The sequence below is a fragment of the Hyla sarda genome, chromosome 7, assembly GCF_029499605.1.
Source record: "Hyla sarda isolate aHylSar1 chromosome 7, aHylSar1.hap1, whole genome shotgun sequence".
NCBI classification, from domain to species: domain Eukaryota; kingdom Metazoa; phylum Chordata; class Amphibia; order Anura; family Hylidae; genus Hyla; species Hyla sarda.
The window spans coordinates 46,076,067-46,095,025 of record NC_079195.1 but is presented as its reverse complement, the minus strand read 5'-3'; the positions used below and the strand labels follow the sequence as shown (position 1 = coordinate 46,095,025).

At 41.9% G+C, this 18,959-nt stretch overlaps 1 protein-coding gene across 1 annotated transcript in view; it reads right to left on the bottom strand.

The window, feature by feature from the left end:
- The window catches only part of DOCK1 (dedicator of cytokinesis 1), a 439,672-nt gene that overhangs the window by 94,915 nt on the left and 325,798 nt on the right, over positions 1-18,959 (bottom strand). Inside the window, exons 30-32 of the mRNA XM_056528878.1 lie at positions 15,709-15,787; positions 11,198-11,298; positions 8,846-8,904 (exon numbers count right to left, since the gene is read on the bottom strand). Of these exons, the coding sequence (XP_056384853.1) occupies positions 8,846-8,904; positions 11,198-11,298; positions 15,709-15,787 (239 nt within the window). The remainder of the gene's footprint in view (positions 1-8,845; positions 8,905-11,197; positions 11,299-15,708; positions 15,788-18,959) is intronic.

Here is an 18,959-nt window from a genome sequence, read left to right as displayed (position 1 = left end):
CTAATGGCAGTCAGGCTACCTCTGGCAAGCACATGGAGGGCTGTGCGGTCCCCCAAAGAATTGCCACCCACACCATTACTGACCCACCGCCAAACCAGTCATGCTGGAGGATGTTGCAGGCAGCAGAATGTTCTCCACGGCGTCTTCAGACTCTGTCACATTTGTCACATGGGCTCACTGTGAACCTACTTTCATCTGTGAAGAGCACATGGTGCCAGTGGCAATCTTGGTGTTCTCTGGCAAATGCCAAACGTCCTGCATGGTGTTAGGCTGGAAGCACAACCCCCACCTGTGGACGTCGGGCCCTCATACCACCCTCGTGGAGTCTGTTTCTGACCGTTTGAGTGGACACATGCACATTTGTGGCCTGCTGGAGGTCATTTTGCAGGGCTCTGACAGTGCTCCTCCTGCTCCTTCTTGCACAAAGGCGGAAGTAGTGGTCCTGCTGCTGGGTTGTTGCCCTCCTACGGCCTCCTTCACATCTCCTGATGTACTGGCCTGTCTCCTGGTAGCACCTCCATGCTCTGGACACTACGCTGACACACACAGCAAACCTTCTTGCCACAGCTCGCATTGATGTGCCATCCTGGATGAGCTGCACTACCTGAGGCACTTGTGCGGGTTGTAGACTCTGTCTCATGCTACCACTAGAGTGAAAGCACCGCCCGCATTCAAAAGTGATCAAAACATCAGCCAGGAAGCATAGGAACTGAGAAGTGGTCTGTGGTCACCACCTGCAGAACCACTCCTTTATTGGTGGTGTCTTGCTAAAAGCCTATAATTTCCACCTTTTGTCTGTTCCATTTGCACAACAGCATGTGACATTGATTGTCAATCAGTTTTGGTTCCTGAGTGGACAGTGTTTTCACAGGGATTTCACAGAAGTGTGATTGACCTGGAGTTACATTGTGTTGTTTAAGTGTTCCCTTTATTTTTTTGAGCAGTGTATATACTATGTATTTAACTATTAACTTAAGTTTACAGCTTACAAATAGAGTTATTCTAAACAAGAGACGTTAAATCACTTTATATACATTATACTACTTTTCTTTTACTGATCCTGAGTTATATCCTGTATTATACTCCAAAGCTGCACTCCCCATTCTGGTGGTGAAGTCACTATATACATACGTTACATTACTTATCCTGTACTGATCCTGAATTATATCCTGTATTATAATCCAGAGCTGTACTCACTATTCTGCTGGTGAGGTCACTGTGTACATATATTACATAGCCTTTCCTACATCGACCCTGAGTTATATCCTGTATTATACTCCAGAGCTGGACGAAAATAACAACACAGGACACTTCTGATAATAAAACATTATATAAACTAGCCTCCCCTACATGTTTCATGGCACCAGCCACATCATCAGGGATGCAGAGGCTAAAGTCATTAACTCCCCTACATGGTGGCACAAAGCATGAAGGGGAGGCTAGTTGATATCCTATTTTAATATCAAAAGTGTCTTGTGTTAAGTGCATATTGCAGACACACTACTATAGCATCTCGGGTAAGAGCATATATCTGTATGCAGGACACCCTGATTTGTCAGTTTTAACACTTTTAACCTATTTTAAAATGGAACCATAAAATACTGAAGTTTTAAGAGAAAGGTTATAGTAAAAGGGGTTTGTACTCCAAAGTTCTTTTTAGACCTACAGAGTTTGGTTTATAGTATTAAATTACTCAATTTCCTATTCATTTTATGCTATTTTGTTACATTCTCTAGCTTCATTCACCAGAGCTCAATTTACTATTCTGCTGGTGGAGTCACTGTGTATATACATTACTTACTGTATACTGGTCCCGAGTTATATCCTGTATTATATTCCAGAGCTGTATTCCCTATTCTGCTGGTGGAGTCACTGTGTACATACATTACTTACTGTATACTGGTCCCGAGTTATATCCTGTATTATATTCCAGAGCTGTATTCCCTATTCTGCTGGTGGAGTCACTGTGTACATACATTACTTACTGTATACTGGTCCCGAGTTATATCCTGTATTATATTCCAGAGCTGTATTCCCTATTCTGCTGGTGGAGTCACTGTGTACATACATTACACATCCTGTACTGACCCTAAATTACAGCCTTCACACGTATGATTAGCTGAGCATGTGTATGAGGCAATCAGGAGGGATTGTTGTCCAACAGCAATGAAATATATATGGGCAGCTTTATTTTTTATGGCTACTGAAGCCAATGAGAGATAACCCTGCGCTTGCAAAAATTTACTCCAGCTACCCCGAAGTTCCTCTTACACTCTAAAAACACTGCCCCTACAAAAAGATTCATTCAGGGCAGCATCATGGCTTCCATTTAGGTAGAAAGAACAGAGTCTAAATGTAAGCAGGAAGTGCAGCATCGGTATTAAAACTAGTTCTGATTAAATAAAAAACACTGTATTTTAAAATTATGTATAGTGCAAAGATAAATAATAAAAAGGCACTGTCCCCGTGGATGACGGCATGACCCTGGAAATGTTTAATGGCTTCCAGCGCACACTTGAAGGAGCTGTAAGGCGCACTCCTTTTTCAGGCCTGTTATTTTTAAGCTTGTCTGTGACAGTTTTCATGTATTATGTCTGAAAAATGTCAGAGTCACCGCTTCAGAAAACAAATGCTCCTGACACAGAGTTATTCATCAAACACAGCATCGATGTCATAAAGTTTTCTGGTGATTTTATTGCTCTTTTTATAAAGACACCAGACAACAAAAACTTTTTCCTATCCCTGAAAGATTCTACTAACTCACGTGCCAAGGCTTTTTTTTTTTTTTTTTTTATACGGTCTCTCTTTAGATCAAGGCATATATACAGAGTCTTATGGAAGCGGAACTTATGGGTTAAATAGTGTTAAATTAATGGCTACAAAAGGTACCAATCAGGAACCAATGAGAAGTGAGCCCCACCCCCTAGGAGTTCAACAGCTTAAAGGGGTACTCCGGTGAAAACCTTTTTTTTTTTTTTTTTTTTTTTTTAAATCAACTGGTGGAAGAAAGTTAAACATATTTGTAAATTACTTCTATTAAAAAATCTTAATCCTTCCAGTATTTATTAGCTGCTGAATGCTACAGAGGAAATTCCTTTCTTTTTGGAACACTGATGACATCACGAGCACAGTGCTCTCTGCTGACATCTCTGTCCATTTTAGCAACCCTGCATAGCAGATATATGCTAAGGGCAGCATGGTGGCTCAGTGGTTAGCACTGCTGCCTTGCAGTGCTGGGGACTTGGGTTCAAATCCCACTAAGGTCAACAATAAATAAAGTGTTATTATTATTATTATTATAATAACGTCAGCAGAGAGAACTGTGCTCGTGATGTCATCAGAGAGCATTCCAAAAAGAAAAGAATTTCCTCTGTTGTATTCAGCCGCTAATAAGTACAGGAAGGATTAAGATTTTTTAATAGAAGTAATTTACAAATATGTTTAACTTTCACCGGAGTACCCCTTTAAACAATTTTGCTGCAAGGAAAGGTCTACAAAAGTGATCTTCAATCTTTGGACCTCCAGATGTTGCAAAACTACAACTCCCATCATGCCCGGACAGCCAACGGCTGTCCGGGCATGCTGGGAGTTGTAGTTTTGCAACATCTGGAGGTCCAAAGGTTGAAGACCACTGGTCTACAAGATGGCAGGTTTTTTCTTTGAGGTTCAAACAACACAGTTAAAAAGAGAGCAATTGGAAACAGAATAAAGTCTTTAATTTTCCATGGAAATGTTAATTTTATTTAGATGACTGTATGAAAAACTTTGACATTGGTTTGGCATAACACAGTGTCTTCAAGAGTTAAGGGTGCTCAGAAGAGAAGGAATTGATGCATAAGTGATTGCAAAGGAAATTATGGACGAGAACCCTTCTAGGAACGTGCTTGACATTATACTACCAGGTGCTCATTATTCTATACTTTTCAAGACTTTACCATCAGGTGTACTTGGTTTACATCCTGAAGGATCCTTATTAGCAGTATAAGTTGGTGGAGAACATCTACGATTAATCAGTCGAGGAGACACTTTATTTATCAAAGACTGCCTCTCTCAAAATGCGACGGCCAGGACTCTGAGCAGATTTGCCTAAGCCCTCTAGCAAACCCCTGATCTTGCTGGGAGAAGCTATGGCTGTAGAGGCTTGTCCCCTGCGCTGGCTGCTGCATGGAAAAACGTACTACACAGAGTCCATTTATGTAATGGAGGGATGATTGCGTCATAGTGTAAAGACTCCAGCACTCAAAATTCTTTTTTCAATCTTCATCTTATGCAATACATGACATAGGGGTAAAAGGCTTCAGCAGTCATAGGAGCCTTTTACCCCTATGTTATGTATTGCACGGAATGAAGATTATATAAAGAAAATTGGCTTTAAATAGAAGTGCTGGAATTCTTTAGCTTTAATACAAGTGTTATAGAATGGAATGTCCTAAGCTTTATCTGTCGCTCCTAGCCTCAAAACTTGGAGTTGTAATTGTGTATACATCAGTTTTTTTGTTTGTTTTTTATGATTGAAGTCACATAGAATGGGGAATTGCTCATTCATTATGGCTCAGGGGACCCACCTCCATGATGGTCCAAATCTGCAGGCATCATGTTATTGAGCAGAATAATGTAAAGTTTTGTGGAAAAACACTTAACGTAACTTTCTGCTCATTCAAGGCTAAGTAAACATGTGGGTATTTCTATTCAGTAATTTACAAGACATCTGTATTTACCATTAAACATTGTCATTCACTGAGAAGGATCACCCACTTGACTACTAAGTCCCAAATGAGCAGAGATGTACATGTATAAATGACAAACCACAAGACTTTATATCACTCTGATTAGATCCTCCTCCTCTTTAACATGATGCCGGCAGATTGGCCTTTATTTTCAATGTGACAGGTTCCCTTGGTCAATGTAATGTAACATTCTGTCAGATATCCACAATAAAGGCTGGTGCATACTGAATAATTTCAGACAGAATTTACACTGAATTTTAGGTTGATTCCATACTAAGATCATATTAAAGTGTACCTGTGAGAACACACAAAAATGTAATATGTTTCATAGTATCTAATCCTGACCATGTACATCTCATTATTTCTGCCTCTATGACCTATATTTACTATAAAAATACCTCTTTTCATTAGCTTACAGTGTTCTCACAGGAGAAGGGGGCGTGTTCCTTCTTGTGGTGGGAGGTGATTTGTCTGCTAATGCAGCCCAAGTCATCTCTTGTCCATGACTCATGGACAAACCTAATGCTGCTGAAGGACTGGTCAGGGATTATTCAGAAAAAGAAAACCTGTGTACTGTGTCAAAAAAGTATAATAACGCTACTTACTAATATACGGTTCTCAGTCACAGTAGTTTCCATTAGAACCGCTTCCTGCTAATATGGAAGATCTATGCACTATGGCTAATAACTTTTTTTTATATATATATATATATATTTTATTAAACTTTTTGTAAGAAACAAAAAATGCCTATCGTAACATTCAAAGCATAAGAAAAACAATAACCAAGTAATCAGGGAATAGCCAAAACATCAATTAGAACAGTATCCTCCCCCACACCCCTCTAAAGCTAAGGCATATAGGTCACATCCGACAATAACCCAAAACGACTATCCATCTCTGTCTCCAATGAAGCAGAAGTCCAAGTAAAAGTAGGTTGCCAGGCTCGAAGAACTCACTGGGTCCCTGCATCCTCCCCTACAACCCATCGTTTACAACAGAAAACGGAGCACAGTACCCCGTTGAGAGGGCTACACTCTTAGCCACTGAACTTCCTTTGACTCTCAGGGGATTCAAATTAGGGCATTATTAGAGAGCAGAACAACTAGCTTAAGCATCTGGCAAATGCAGTGCTCCCAGAGAACCTCTCAGAGATTCCACACTATACCAGAGGTATATCGAAAAGGACAGACAATTTCAGCAATCCCACGAGAGTCAAAATGAGTAACAATAATTGGAAAAATCGTTTAGTGCCTGACTCAAAATGCCGCTCAGCATTTAACCTGTCTACATGTAGAAAAGTTTTCAACTGAGCAACCAACATAGGCAAATCTGGAGTAGCAGGTTCTAACCATTTAGCGAAAAGACACCTTAGGGCTATTGCAAGGACAAAATGAAGGAACCACAGGAATCTCACATCCTCCACCTCCCCTTCCTCAGGCGGACACAGTTGATGGAACAAGAAGGATTGGGGCTTAAACGGGATGCGCACCCGCCAATGATCCCAAATGTAAGCCTGTATTAGTTGCCAATACTCTGCCGTGTGAGAGCACTCCCAAACCCCATGATATAGGTTAGTAAGTGGGGCCTTACACTGTAGTTGACAATTTTATCCGGGAAGGATGGAGAAGGCAAGATGTTAAAGCTGTATGGGCTACCTTAAAATGAGTCTTCCTCCACCTTTCATTGATGAGATTATTTACGCACCGCCCCCCAACCCCATAAACTCAGTGATGTCAGCATCTCCAGTCCACCTTTCCCATGTGCAAAACATCTTCATGAGATCAAGATTTAAAAAGCGGCTGCGAAAAACTAAATATAAGTCGGATACTCGATACTCTCCGGGGTCACTACCTATAATGTCATCTAGGGTGTGTGTCAGGGCTTCCCTGAATAGATCTCTGAGTCTGGAGGAGCAAAAGGCAAGGATCTGGTTGCCATAAAGAGTGTGGGAAAGAGGAAGTTCAAACTTGCAAAGCATTTCCCCAGCGAAAGACACCCGCGATCATCACAATGTATCAGTTGCCCCACAGTCACAACCCCTTTGGCAATCCCCAAACGCAACCAAGAGGAGGATATACCCTGTGGGAATTCTGGGTGGTCAAGCAAGGGCATCCGTTTGGACAGGAGGAACGGGAGGCCGAAAACCTTCTGCACCTCCTTCCAAGCTATTATTGTATCCCGCAGCAGCACTGATCCCTTTATCCCGGCTGGGAGCTTAGTGTAAGAGGTATGCAGCAGCGCAGATAAAGACCAAGGAGCAGTAAGCGCAGTTTCCACCGCCAAGTTAGAAAAATAAGTGGAGTCATGAACCCAATCTAGCAAGCTAGCGGAACAAGCAAGCTAGAATATATCCTCTGACATTTGGGAAATTGACTCCCCTCTCCACCCTACAAAGCATACGTTTTTGCAGTGCAATATGCGGGTGCTTACCCTGCCACAGAAAATGTTGAAAGGCAGAATTGAGACGTTTAACTTCAGTGTGTTTAAGCAGGAGCGTCTGTAGGGGATATAAGAGGCGATGGAAGCTGATCATTTTAACTAGATGACATCTACCTAAAAAGGACAACGGTAAGGACTCCCAGTGCTGCTGTTCATCTAGGATGCGTTGGAATAGTGGGACATAGTTGAGAGAATAGAGCGTGTCCGGCGTCTTCCCAATGCAAATGCCTAGATAAGTAATAAAGGAAGGGGGCACCGCAACCCCCAGTGCAGTTGCATTAGGAAGCCATCCAGGAATGGCAGCACCCAAAGGCAACAGCATACCTTTGGCAGCATTCACCTTGTAGCCTGTAAAGCTCCCAGCATAGGATAGAAAGTGAAGGATTTTGGGAACAGCCTCACCCGGATTCCTGAGATAAAGAAGGACATCGTCCGCGAACATAGACAATTTGATCTCCTGGGTGCCCATCTGTATTCCCTGGTAAATATCAGTGGAAATCAGGAAGCGAACCAGATGTTTGTGACTGTCGAGTGAGTTTTCACAAACCCCACCTGGTGATCACCCACAAGGGAGGGCAGGAATCTCGCCAAATGATCCGCCAAGATTTTAGAAAGAAGTTTCATGTCCTGGTTGATCAGAGCGATGGGGGCGATAAGAGCCAGGATCCATGGGGTCCTAGTCAGGCTTACTGCCGAGCTGCCCAACACCTTCCCACCCCACAGTTTCTGCATCCTCTGAAAGTCCGGTTCCTGTCTCCTGAAGGAGGACTATATCAGGACAAAGACGCTTCAGAAAATGCAGAACTTTCAAGCGCTTCTGAGGGGAGCGCAGGCCCTTAAGGTTCCATGTCAGAACCTTACACATGACATAACTTGTCCCCCGAAAGTAAGGGAGGAGGGAATGATGGTGTCACTCATATGATTGCAATTGCAGCTGTCCTGGTGCAGGAGTATGGGGGGAGCGTGATGCTGCCGTCTCCAGAGAGAGCCCCCAGCTGTAGGGTGGCCGGAGCGGGAAGATGGCAGTGACCCCTTATGTTGAACTGGGGTCACCTAGTTGTACAGTTCCTGAAGAAGCCTGAGGGACTCACCATGTTGCCCAAGTCGCGGTGTCCCCCAGGGTCCGGAGCAGGGCCTGCAATCTGAGTTATGCTGCCAGAGCAACAGTAGAATCCTCCAGGGTCACTGTGTCCCCTGTGAAGATGGCGGCCGCAGCGCTTGTGTGCGTGCCGCGAGATGCCGCCAGTTGCTGAATGCGCACGGAGCAGTCCTGGAGGCCGGGAGCGCTCCCCTCCAGTCCAGGGCCCCCCTGCCAGGCAGTACAGGTGTGTTGGGCCAGCGGCAGACTGTTTTTGGTGCGGGTATGGGGCCAAAAGTCGAGGCTAATAACATTTTACTTGTAATTTGCTTTATTATACTTTTTGACACTATACATCCTTATAAATTGGTATCTTCATCTACTGTAGTAATCTGGGGATTCTGGAGAAATGCTAATTTATAGATTCTCTTGAACCAGCTTTCCAGTATAAGTCCTTTATAAAGATGCAGAGACACAGTAGAAATAGGAGTGCCTTGTGCTATTGCTAAGAATATTCCTGCCTGGCACAGAAAATGTGTCATATTCTTATAAATATAATTTTTAGTTTTAGCCCTCTTAAAACATAGAATCGGATACTTACCCAAATTATACCACATGTCCCTGATTTCAAAGCCGATCTGCCTTCTCATATCGCCGTACCTGAAGGATGAGAAAAGTGTAATTTATGTATTTTTGTCATTGTTTCCAATCTTGTGAATAAATATTAGCAGTACAGAGTGACAAAGGAAGAAGTGATTGAATATGACAAGATATGACAATCTCCTCTGTGTGGTGATGGAAAGAGACTAGAAATTATTTCCCTCAGAGAAAAAAGATGCACAGTATATGTGGATGTTAAAAATGGCCAAGACTTCCCAGAAAATTATCAATTCCTGCTGATTATATGTTCACAAGAACAAGACTATTTTACCAAAAATATACCCTGGAAGACCAATGGTTTCACCAAACCTAATTATGTAGATTAAGGGTGGGGGTCACATCACGATTTTACCCTCCTACTTTTTCTTACAATTTTTTACCTTTAAATCGTACAAAACTGTATGCCAGGTTGTATCCATTGACTTCCATTGAGTAATCATATTCAACACATGCATCACATCAGATTTCGCACGGTTGACCATGATTTTTTTACCTAGATTCCAAATCAGATTGAAATTGTGTAAAATTTCTAGATTATTATGGTCAATGTAAATGTTATCGAATCGAGTGACTGTGCGATCTCATCAGCTTTATCACATACAGTAGCCTTGGAATACTCTGGAAAGTGCTAGAAACCAAGATTTTTCCTTCTGCTTCATAAAAGTAATGTAAAAATCGGATGAAAAAGCTTAAAATTTTATACCATGCGATTTAAAATCAGATGCAAACAATTATTTAGAAAAATGTATACAATTTAAGGGAATCTTATTTTGTCCGATTTTACTGTCTGTTAATCATACTGTAAATTCGTGATGTGAACCAAGCCTTAGAATTCCTGCTAAGATCAATAAAAATTACATACTGTAGTTTAGGCTCTCATGAAACTATGGTAACCTTTGCCAGACCCGATGCGATTAACAACTATCGACAAGTCTGATCTGAACTCACCCTTATTTGTGGTCCGGTTCCAAAGATCCAGGCTGTATACAGGCACAATTGCTAATGCCTCTCCCCCCACCCCTGCCTGTGCAATGGAGGCAGGAGCCAATATACAGAGCTTCAGCCTGGAACTTTTTTTTTTTTTTAATAATCCTGCTGATTAGATTTAGTGTGGGTGAACAAGGTGTCAGATTTGCTTAAAAGCAAACACAATGACCATAGTAATCTGTAGATGGAGCTTACTGATTGACTCCTGTGGGAGAGGGTTGTGGTCATGCTCTGTGATCTATGCAGAGGTAAGTGTGCAGACAGGGGGAGGAGGGAAGCTGTGAACTTCACCTATGGTAAATGGTGGATCCTGTCATATCTATATATAGGTGCTGAGGGGGGGGGGCGTAAGTAAGCATACAGGGTGTGAATATTAGGCTAAAGGGTTGTGCATTAGGTTTACGGAGTGTAAATAAGAGGCTGAGGGGATGTGAATGAGGCTTATGGGGTGTGAATATGAGGCTGAGAAAGTATAAGTGCATTTCATTTGAACAAAGGTGAACTGTAATTTTAAACAAAGCTTACAGATAAGGGTGGTGCCATTACTGTGGGAAGAAATAGAAACCCATAAACCATTAAGAAAGCCATCTGAACATAGTATCAGTAGAAGCTGTGTACTAGACTTAACATATGTCCACATGTAGTCACAATTTACACAAGTTAGTTTGTGTTATCACCTCTGTTCCAATATGTATTTAAGGTTAAGACCAAATGCTAAGACCAAACGAGAGAAGAAAAAGAAAAAAAGAGAAAACAAGTTCCCCAATTGTTCTAAACACAGTTCCTAATCTCTGCTCTGAAATATATAAAAAAAAAATATATACTTTGGATCATGTATTAATTCATCTTTTCATTTCTATTTTTTATTTTTGGGTTTGTTAAAATCCACAGAGCTTTAACCTTAAAAAAGCATCCTGAAAAGCCTTCTTCCAGATAGAAATCCCTAAAAACGGCAATATGGATAAAGTTTCCTACAACAGATGCAACGAAACACGTCCCGCGGAACAAACATCTTCAAATGTATAAGGTAAAGCTTTGTAGTGAGCAGCCACCAAAATCTCTAGACGCAGGTACAGACGGAGAACGGATTAGCATTTCGTTCCAGCTGCAGGGAAACACAAAGCGCCCTCTCCCTTCATCTTATAGAAAGAATATGCAGGAAAATCACAATGCTATTCTGTTCTGTGAGAAATTTAATTCACTCGACCTCTGTTGTAGTATTATAGAAAAGCAATAAATGAAGGCTTTTGTGGAGATGGCTTGAGATGTTACACGTTATATCTTCTAGAAGTTACTCCTTACTTACTTGTTGAGGATTTTTACTCTTTTGGCGCTCGAGAAATTTTCCAACTGCAGCGATTCTTGGGTAAGGAAAGCAACGGCCAGGTGAAAATAATTGTTCCACAACTACATAAAATAAAAATAAAATTAATTTATACAGTAAAATGTTGGCAAATGTTAATTGGAAAAGGGGAGTTTTTCTTAATACAAATACTGTAATTAGGCAGATGGCCATATCTGGAGTGGGCAGACTATGATCTGAATGATGGCATTTAGCTCTATGAAAATGCTGGGGGACATTTTAGTTATTACCCCCCTGGCAGATAAAGGGTTACTATGCCATGCAGAGTGCTGGCACATATAATAGAGAAACCTTAGACTTGATTGTATTATTTTCTTTCAGATCAGCACAAGAGAGAAAGGACTGTGTTTACTATTATACAGCTCCCCAAAGTGCAATGTGTTCTTATAGCAAGTGAGCTTCTGTACATTAGAAATCTTCAGTATGCCAGACACCCCCTTGTACTAGGCAAGCTGTGTTCTCAGCAATTCTGTGCAATGCAAACTCCACATATGTTTGATTTGATTAGGCATTAAGGAAAGCAATAAGCCTGCACTATGGCACACTGTAATTCTGAAGTGCAGAAAAACCAACTTTCTTGTCGTTTCTGGATGATCTGCACAAATTGTAGAACTCTGTCTGTAGAATAGAACTTTTATATGATGTGCAGAAGGCAAAAAAATAGATCAAACCCTTATAATAATGTTTTCCAACGAGGGTGCCTCTAGCTGTTACAAAACTACAACTGCCAGCATGCCCGGACAGCCTGGAGGCAATCTGGTCGGGAAACCCTAGGCTTGAACTACATGGCAACTTGTGGATGCGCATAATACAAACTGGATGTCATGCTGCTGCATCAAAACTACGATTAATGTGAACTAGGGATCGACCAATATTGATTTTTTTTAGAGCCGATACCGATAACCTGTGAACTTTCAGGCCGATAGTCGATAACTTATACCGATATTTTGTGCATGTTATTCCCCCCCCCCACCCCCCGACAAATATCCTTGGTAAAATGAGGGTGCGTGTGTGCGGATATACCCTGATAAAATGTTTCTGGCCACGCAGAAGCCACTGCAGATCAAGGATTTAAAGCGGGTGCTTTAAATCAATGAACCACAGCGGCTCTTGAAGGCCAGAGACCGCCGCCGTCACCCACTTCTCTCCCCCTGCTTGTCCTGGGGTCCTGAGTTAAACCACCGCCGCTGCCAGATTGCCTCCCCTTGCCTATCCTCTGGCCAGAGACCGCCGCCGCCGCCCCATTGCCTCCCCCATCCCCTTTTTTATAATTACCTGTTCCCGGGGTCCCCACTACTTCTGGCTCCGGCGGCATCCTGAGCTGTCACTGTGCCAGGCCACTGACTGTGACGTCGCATTGAGGACGTCACTCGTCATTGCGCAGTGCACAGTGACAGCTCAGGACGCCGCCGGAGCCAGAATTAGCGTGGACCCCGGAAACAGGTAATTATAAAACCGGGGATGGGGGAGGCAATGGGGCAGCGGTCTCTGGCAAGAGGATAGGCAGGGGGAGGCAATTGGGCAGCAGCGGTAGTTGGACTCAGGACAGGCAGGGGGAGAGAAGTGGGAGGCGGTGGCGGTCTCTGGCCCCACAAAAGCCACTGCAGTTCATTGATTTAAAGCGCCCGCATTATCGGCAGGTTAGATGCCGATACCGATAACTTAGAAAATCGTGAATATCGGACGATAATATCGGCCAATCCGATAATTGATCGATCCCTAATGTGAACACCCAGCATGCTCGGACAGCCAAAGATAAGTATATGGCTTACTTAAAGAGCAACTAGGGTTCATACATTTGTCAGAAGTTTTGATTGATGGGGTACAGGTAATGGTATCCACACTGATCCCTAAAACAAAGAATCACTAACCTGAGCACTGCGTCCCTTTAATTTTCAATGTAGCGAGAGATGTATGAGCTCATAGGAATTCTATGCAGCCCACACAAAACTCACTCAGTTTTACAACGAAAGACGATCAGAAACTAAGTGGTAGAGATGTGGGCTTTTGATTCTTCATTTTAGGGATCAGTGCAGATCTCTGCGTCAGTCACCAGTCAAAACTCATGACATGGCAAAAGTGTGATGAACTTTTTATTGATGGAAATCAACACTGGGGTGAAAAGGTAAGGGATCTCCTGCATATTTTTGCTTCATATTGTTTGCAGCTGATTTTGATACCCATTGAAGTTAATGGGTTGAAAAATCAGCTGCACAAAATATGCAGCAGATCCTGTACGTGTGAATGTCCCCTATGGGTGCGTTCATACACACAGGATCTGCCGCGGATTTTTGACTGCTTTGTAAAATTCGCAACTGCAGATCTGATGTATGTGAATAAACCTAATTACACGAATAGTTATGCAACACAAGTCTTCACTATACTGTGAAAAAGAGTGCATAGACTGGCACTACTATCGATAAGGGTAAACAGTCTCTATTAGTGGAAGCTGGGATGTGTCAAAACCCGCTGCAGGAAGCAGTATTGGTGGTGCGCAAGTGGGATGAAGCAGTCCTAAAATACAGGTGAGTGTGAAGAAAAGCTAGGAAACTTGGTGACTCACCACTGCTGCAAACGACTTTATTCGGTCACAGACGACACTGCATATCACCAGATGTCAAGGCAGGACAAGGTAAGGGGGAGGCGGTGGGTCAGGTGTGGGATAGCGCGGTTTCGTGCCGAACAGGCACTTCTTCTAGCCACTCATCTTCAAGCCTGAGTGGCTTGAAGAAGTGCCAGTCTGGAATGAAACCGCGCTGTCCCACACCTGACCCACCGCCTCCCCCTTGCCTTGTCCTGCCTTGACATCTGTTGACATGCAGTGTCGTCTGTGACCGAATAAAGTCGTTTGCAGCAGTGGTGAGTCACCAAGTTTCCTAGCTTTTCTTCACACTCACAAGTCTTCACTAGTGCCACCTGTAGGTGGCTATTCTTCATGTCGATGTCCAATCCCTTATAGAGCCTTCAAACCTGACAAAGGATATCAGCCAAACCAAAAGACACCGTGTAGACAGCAGATGCTGAGAGCGCTGCCTTACTGTAGTTAAAAGGGTTTGCTCTCTTAGGGCAACATGGCCACCCAGCCATTTCCAGCCTGTTTGGGACCAGTGGAGACGGTAGGGTATCGATAACAGCAGAGCTGGCTGTGTTTGATGCAATTTGAGTAACTCCCACATTAATGGAATTTGCGCAAACAAAGTAGCATTGTGAGCTATGCCATTTACATAACATCCAGAGTTATGCAAACAGTGTAGCTAATGTTAATGGGAGTTACGCAAATTATCATCTGTTTTCGTTGCACATCTGGACTGGCTACAAACAGGCTGGAAATAGCTAGCAATCCATGTTTTCCACTCAAGGGTGTATTCACACAAACAGTATTCTGCACATATTTGATGTGCAGGATTTGAAGCTGCGTTCAGTCGTTATGGGGATCTGTTGAATAGCAAATTTTCAGGGGAATGCTTCCAAAAAAAAGATTTAAAAAAATTCCAAAACAGCTCTCCACCAGAGGTCATTTTTTGGGGCTCTCTCAAAGGGGTTATCACTGAGGTCTAATGCTCTTCAAAGGAATGGAGCTGTGACATTAGGTCTATGTTCTCGGAAACTATGATGGGACCCATCATAGTTTCCGAGAACATAGACCTAATGTCACAGCTCCATTCCTTTGAAGAGCATTAGACCACAGTGATAACCAGTCAGGCCTCAACAGATTAGCTACTTATCCCCTACCCTGTGGATAGAGGACAACTTTTAATGTTGAGATAACCCCCTTGAAAGGTTGGACATTTACTTATGGGGTAACCACCCTATAGGTGACAGTAGAGAGATACTTTTTGCATACTAATTATTGGTTGTATCTCTGTAAAGGGCAACCAATACATTTGCCTTATGCAAACATCAGTGGGATACAAGGCTTTATATGTAGTTAAAGGGGTAATCCGCCCCTAGACATCTTATCCCTTATCCAGCCGCATGACCCCGGCGATCTCTTTGCAGCACCCGACATTCATTTAGAACTCTGGGCCAAACAGTGGGGGTCGTGTTGTCATGACCACGCCCCTCGTGCATTCATGGTCACGCCCCCTCAATGCAAGTCTATGGGAGAGGACGTGGTGGCAACCACGCCCCCTCCCATCAACTTTCATTGAGGGGACGTGGCCGTGACGGCACGAGGGGCATGGTCATGACATCACAAAATGTTCCGAACGCTGGGGCAGCAGAGTACCCCTTTAAACAAATAAAAATAAAGATTGCTTTCATGTCTGGAAACTCCTACTAAAGCTACATCTTCTGTACCAAACAGGCAAAGACAGAGAGAATAAAGGGAAAAAGTAATAAACCAAACTCTTATTTCTGCTATTATAGAGTTGTATATACACAGAAATATTCATTCGCTGTTAAATCAATTGTAAAGACTGTCTAGGGTTGAAAAAAAATAATTTGTCTCTTACCTGAAGCTCAAAGTTTGCTTGATCCAAAAACTTTTTGTTCAGCATGTCAGCATACTGATTAATAGCCCGTAAGAATACTCTGCAACATGAAAGAGAATGACACGGTCACTGACGTGTGCAATGTAACACTCACCTACAATTCCCCTAGAAGAGAAGTATCAGAATGTCTGTGTGTTGGCTCTAAAGACATTCACTCTTTCGCACAATCTTCTTCATTAGATTTCTGTATCAGTGATGGCAGCAGAGCCGCTCATGCATGGTAATGATATCAGCACTGTATATAGCAGCTTGTCTCTGGCCACGGTAATAGTAGCTGAAGAATATAATCAATAGCGATAATTATTTCAGTCCAAGGAATGAAATAATGGAAAAGATAAGCACTGTCGTGAAGGTAGGAGCCAATTAGCAGGCTTAATTACCAAAAAATTACAGATATTAGACTGAAAGTCATCATATTTTCTATTATGTGCAGACTCAGTGTAAAGGTGGAATATGCTTGATGTTAATATCTAAAGCGTAGGTACATACCCCTTTGGCACCTCAAAGGGTTGCCCAGACATAATTTTAGGGTACTTAAAGCCGTCCATTAACATTAGCTAGTAGCTAGCAAATGAAAACTCATTCAGATGACTGCTGACTCTATAGATCAACACATTAAAATGCTCTCTGGGCTCAGGTTAGTGTTAGGTTGCCGTACACCTTCAATAGCTGTCAAACGTTTACAATTTCTCCATACACGTGTGGAACATTTATGTGTATTCAATGAAGATAGGAAGGATAAGCTGCTGCCAAAATGTTCTGGGCCAGGCACTTGAAATCAAATATGTTCAATGTTTTTCTCGGCTGACACTATCCATCAGGGAGAATTAGGAGGCCCCTATACATTTTAGACCATCAACCAGTGGGTTTGCCTGACTTTTCGCTAAAGTGAATGGGGACTTTAAATCCTTATAAAGAAAAGAGAGGAGAAGGAAAAAAAAGAAGCTTAAAGGCTTGTCACATCTCGCTGTTTCTGTTTTCCGGCCAGTTCCGCAAAAAGTGGTTGGAAAAGCTGTAAGAAACCAAAGTTGCGCAATATGTCAAACTCATATCGACTATAATGCGAGTTACACAAATGGCGTAAGCTCTGAGTGGTTTACGTAACTCCTGGAATTATGTAAACAGCATGGCTCGTGGGGCCATTATAGTCAATAGAATTTAGGCAAAGGGGGGAGAAGAATCAGGGATGATGAATTTCAATCTCTTTACCTCTACTTCCTCTTGACAAAGCCACATTCTTTGGTGAAACATGTTAAGGGGGGCTGAGATCTAAGTTATTAAACAACAAAATAAAAATTTATAGCACCAGTATTTTAAACATTACTTGTGTAAAACTTCTAATAAATATTAGCTTTTTTCTTAATATATGGGAAAGATTTTTTATTTTTTTTAATTACCTATATGGTGATCTATAGGTATATGAGATTATTTGTAAACTGGCAGCTGCTTTTTTTTTTTAACTCATCCTATTGAGAAATAATGCACTAAGCTAAGCAGAGCATGCCCGTGTATGGGGGGATTGGGAGAAAGATGTATCCTGTGTGAGTGTGTGCAGATTTTGGCTAATCTTTTGCAGCAAATGACTTGGGATGTGATGTTTTAAGCATATTTAATTATTCTTCCTTTATTTGTGGGACTGTCTGGGGGCCAGAATATACTTTTAATAGGTTTGGCCAACTTTCATAAAAAATAAAAATAAATAAATGTTATTTTTTTCAATGATTTATTTCTTCCCCAATCATTCCAATTCCATCAAATACATAAAAAAACAAAAAAAAGTTAGTAAATTTTCAAATATAAAGGTTTGTACCATTTCCTCAAGGTTTAAATAATTCTGCTTTGTGATCAAAGGAAACTTCTACTGTGACGTTGTAAAGCGACATCCACCCCATGGACCCATATTTATCCACTGGAATTAATAAGGGTTTTTGTTTAGTGACCATGCACAGTAACCTTGAAACCGGTGACAAATTCAGGTAGAAATTGTGGTTTAAAATGATGCGGTCACATGAAAGACACAACTATATAAACTTGATGGGCATCCCATTTCAAAACCATGGCTGTTAATATGGAGTTCTATTGGTACCTAACAATGTCCACATGTATGGAAAGCTTTGTCACAAGGTTTTGGAGTGTGTCTGTCCATTTAGCCAAAAGTGGTTTCACAATCAGAGCCCCAATATATCCCAAAGATGTTAGATGGAGTTGAGTATAAGGGTTTGTGCAGACAACTTGAATTTCCTTACACCAAACTTGTCACACCAAGTATTCATGGATCGCACTTTGGAACAAAGTTGGAAGCAACAATTGTCCAAAATGTCTTTGTACCTAGCAGCATGAACACTTCTCTTTACTGGAAAGGGGTCTAGCTGTGAAAATCAGGCCCATATGTCCAGTAGGTACTATATATTCCAGATAGCATTGCCCAGGCATTTGTTCCATCAGACTACCAGTCAGTGAAACAGGATTCATCACTCTAGAGAACATGTTTCCACTAGTCCGGTAGCGATGTGCTTAACATCACACTGGCTGACACCTGGCATTGTGTTTACTGACCTTAAGCTTGTGTGCAGATATTGGACTAAGGAAACCTATTCAAGAAGCTCCTTACACTTATTATGCTGGTATCACTTTCAGAAGAAATGTAATGCAACACGGGATAGGAGATTTTTACATGTGTCAGCTAGACACTACTTCCGTAATGTAAACAGGTCCTGTGAGTTACTTCTTGATACTTCCACTACACTAGCACTTACAGATATCCAGGGCAAATCTAGCAGCTCAAAAAAGTAAGATGACCAGGCCACATTTAAAGCCACAAAGCTGTTCAACATGAGACACACTACTACCAATGTTTGTCTATGATGATTTAATGGTTGTGTGTGATTTTAGGCACCTGTTTGCAACATGTGCGGACTGAAACATATGCATTAGGAAGGATGTCCATGTCCCTTTTTTATTATATAGAATATAAAAGAAAATTGCATACCTTTTAATTATACAAAGAAACACTTTAGTTGCACAAACCAGAATACCCCTATAAAACCTCTGAGCAGTTATTACCCTACTTAGAGCTTTTTTGTTGTTGCATTCTTATGGATGACAGGCCCAAGGCATATAACACAACTAATTGTAAAATTGTAGTTACTATTCAGATTGTTAAGTATCGATCTGTGTTCTAAGAATCTCCCTTATTTCAGTACAGTCTAATT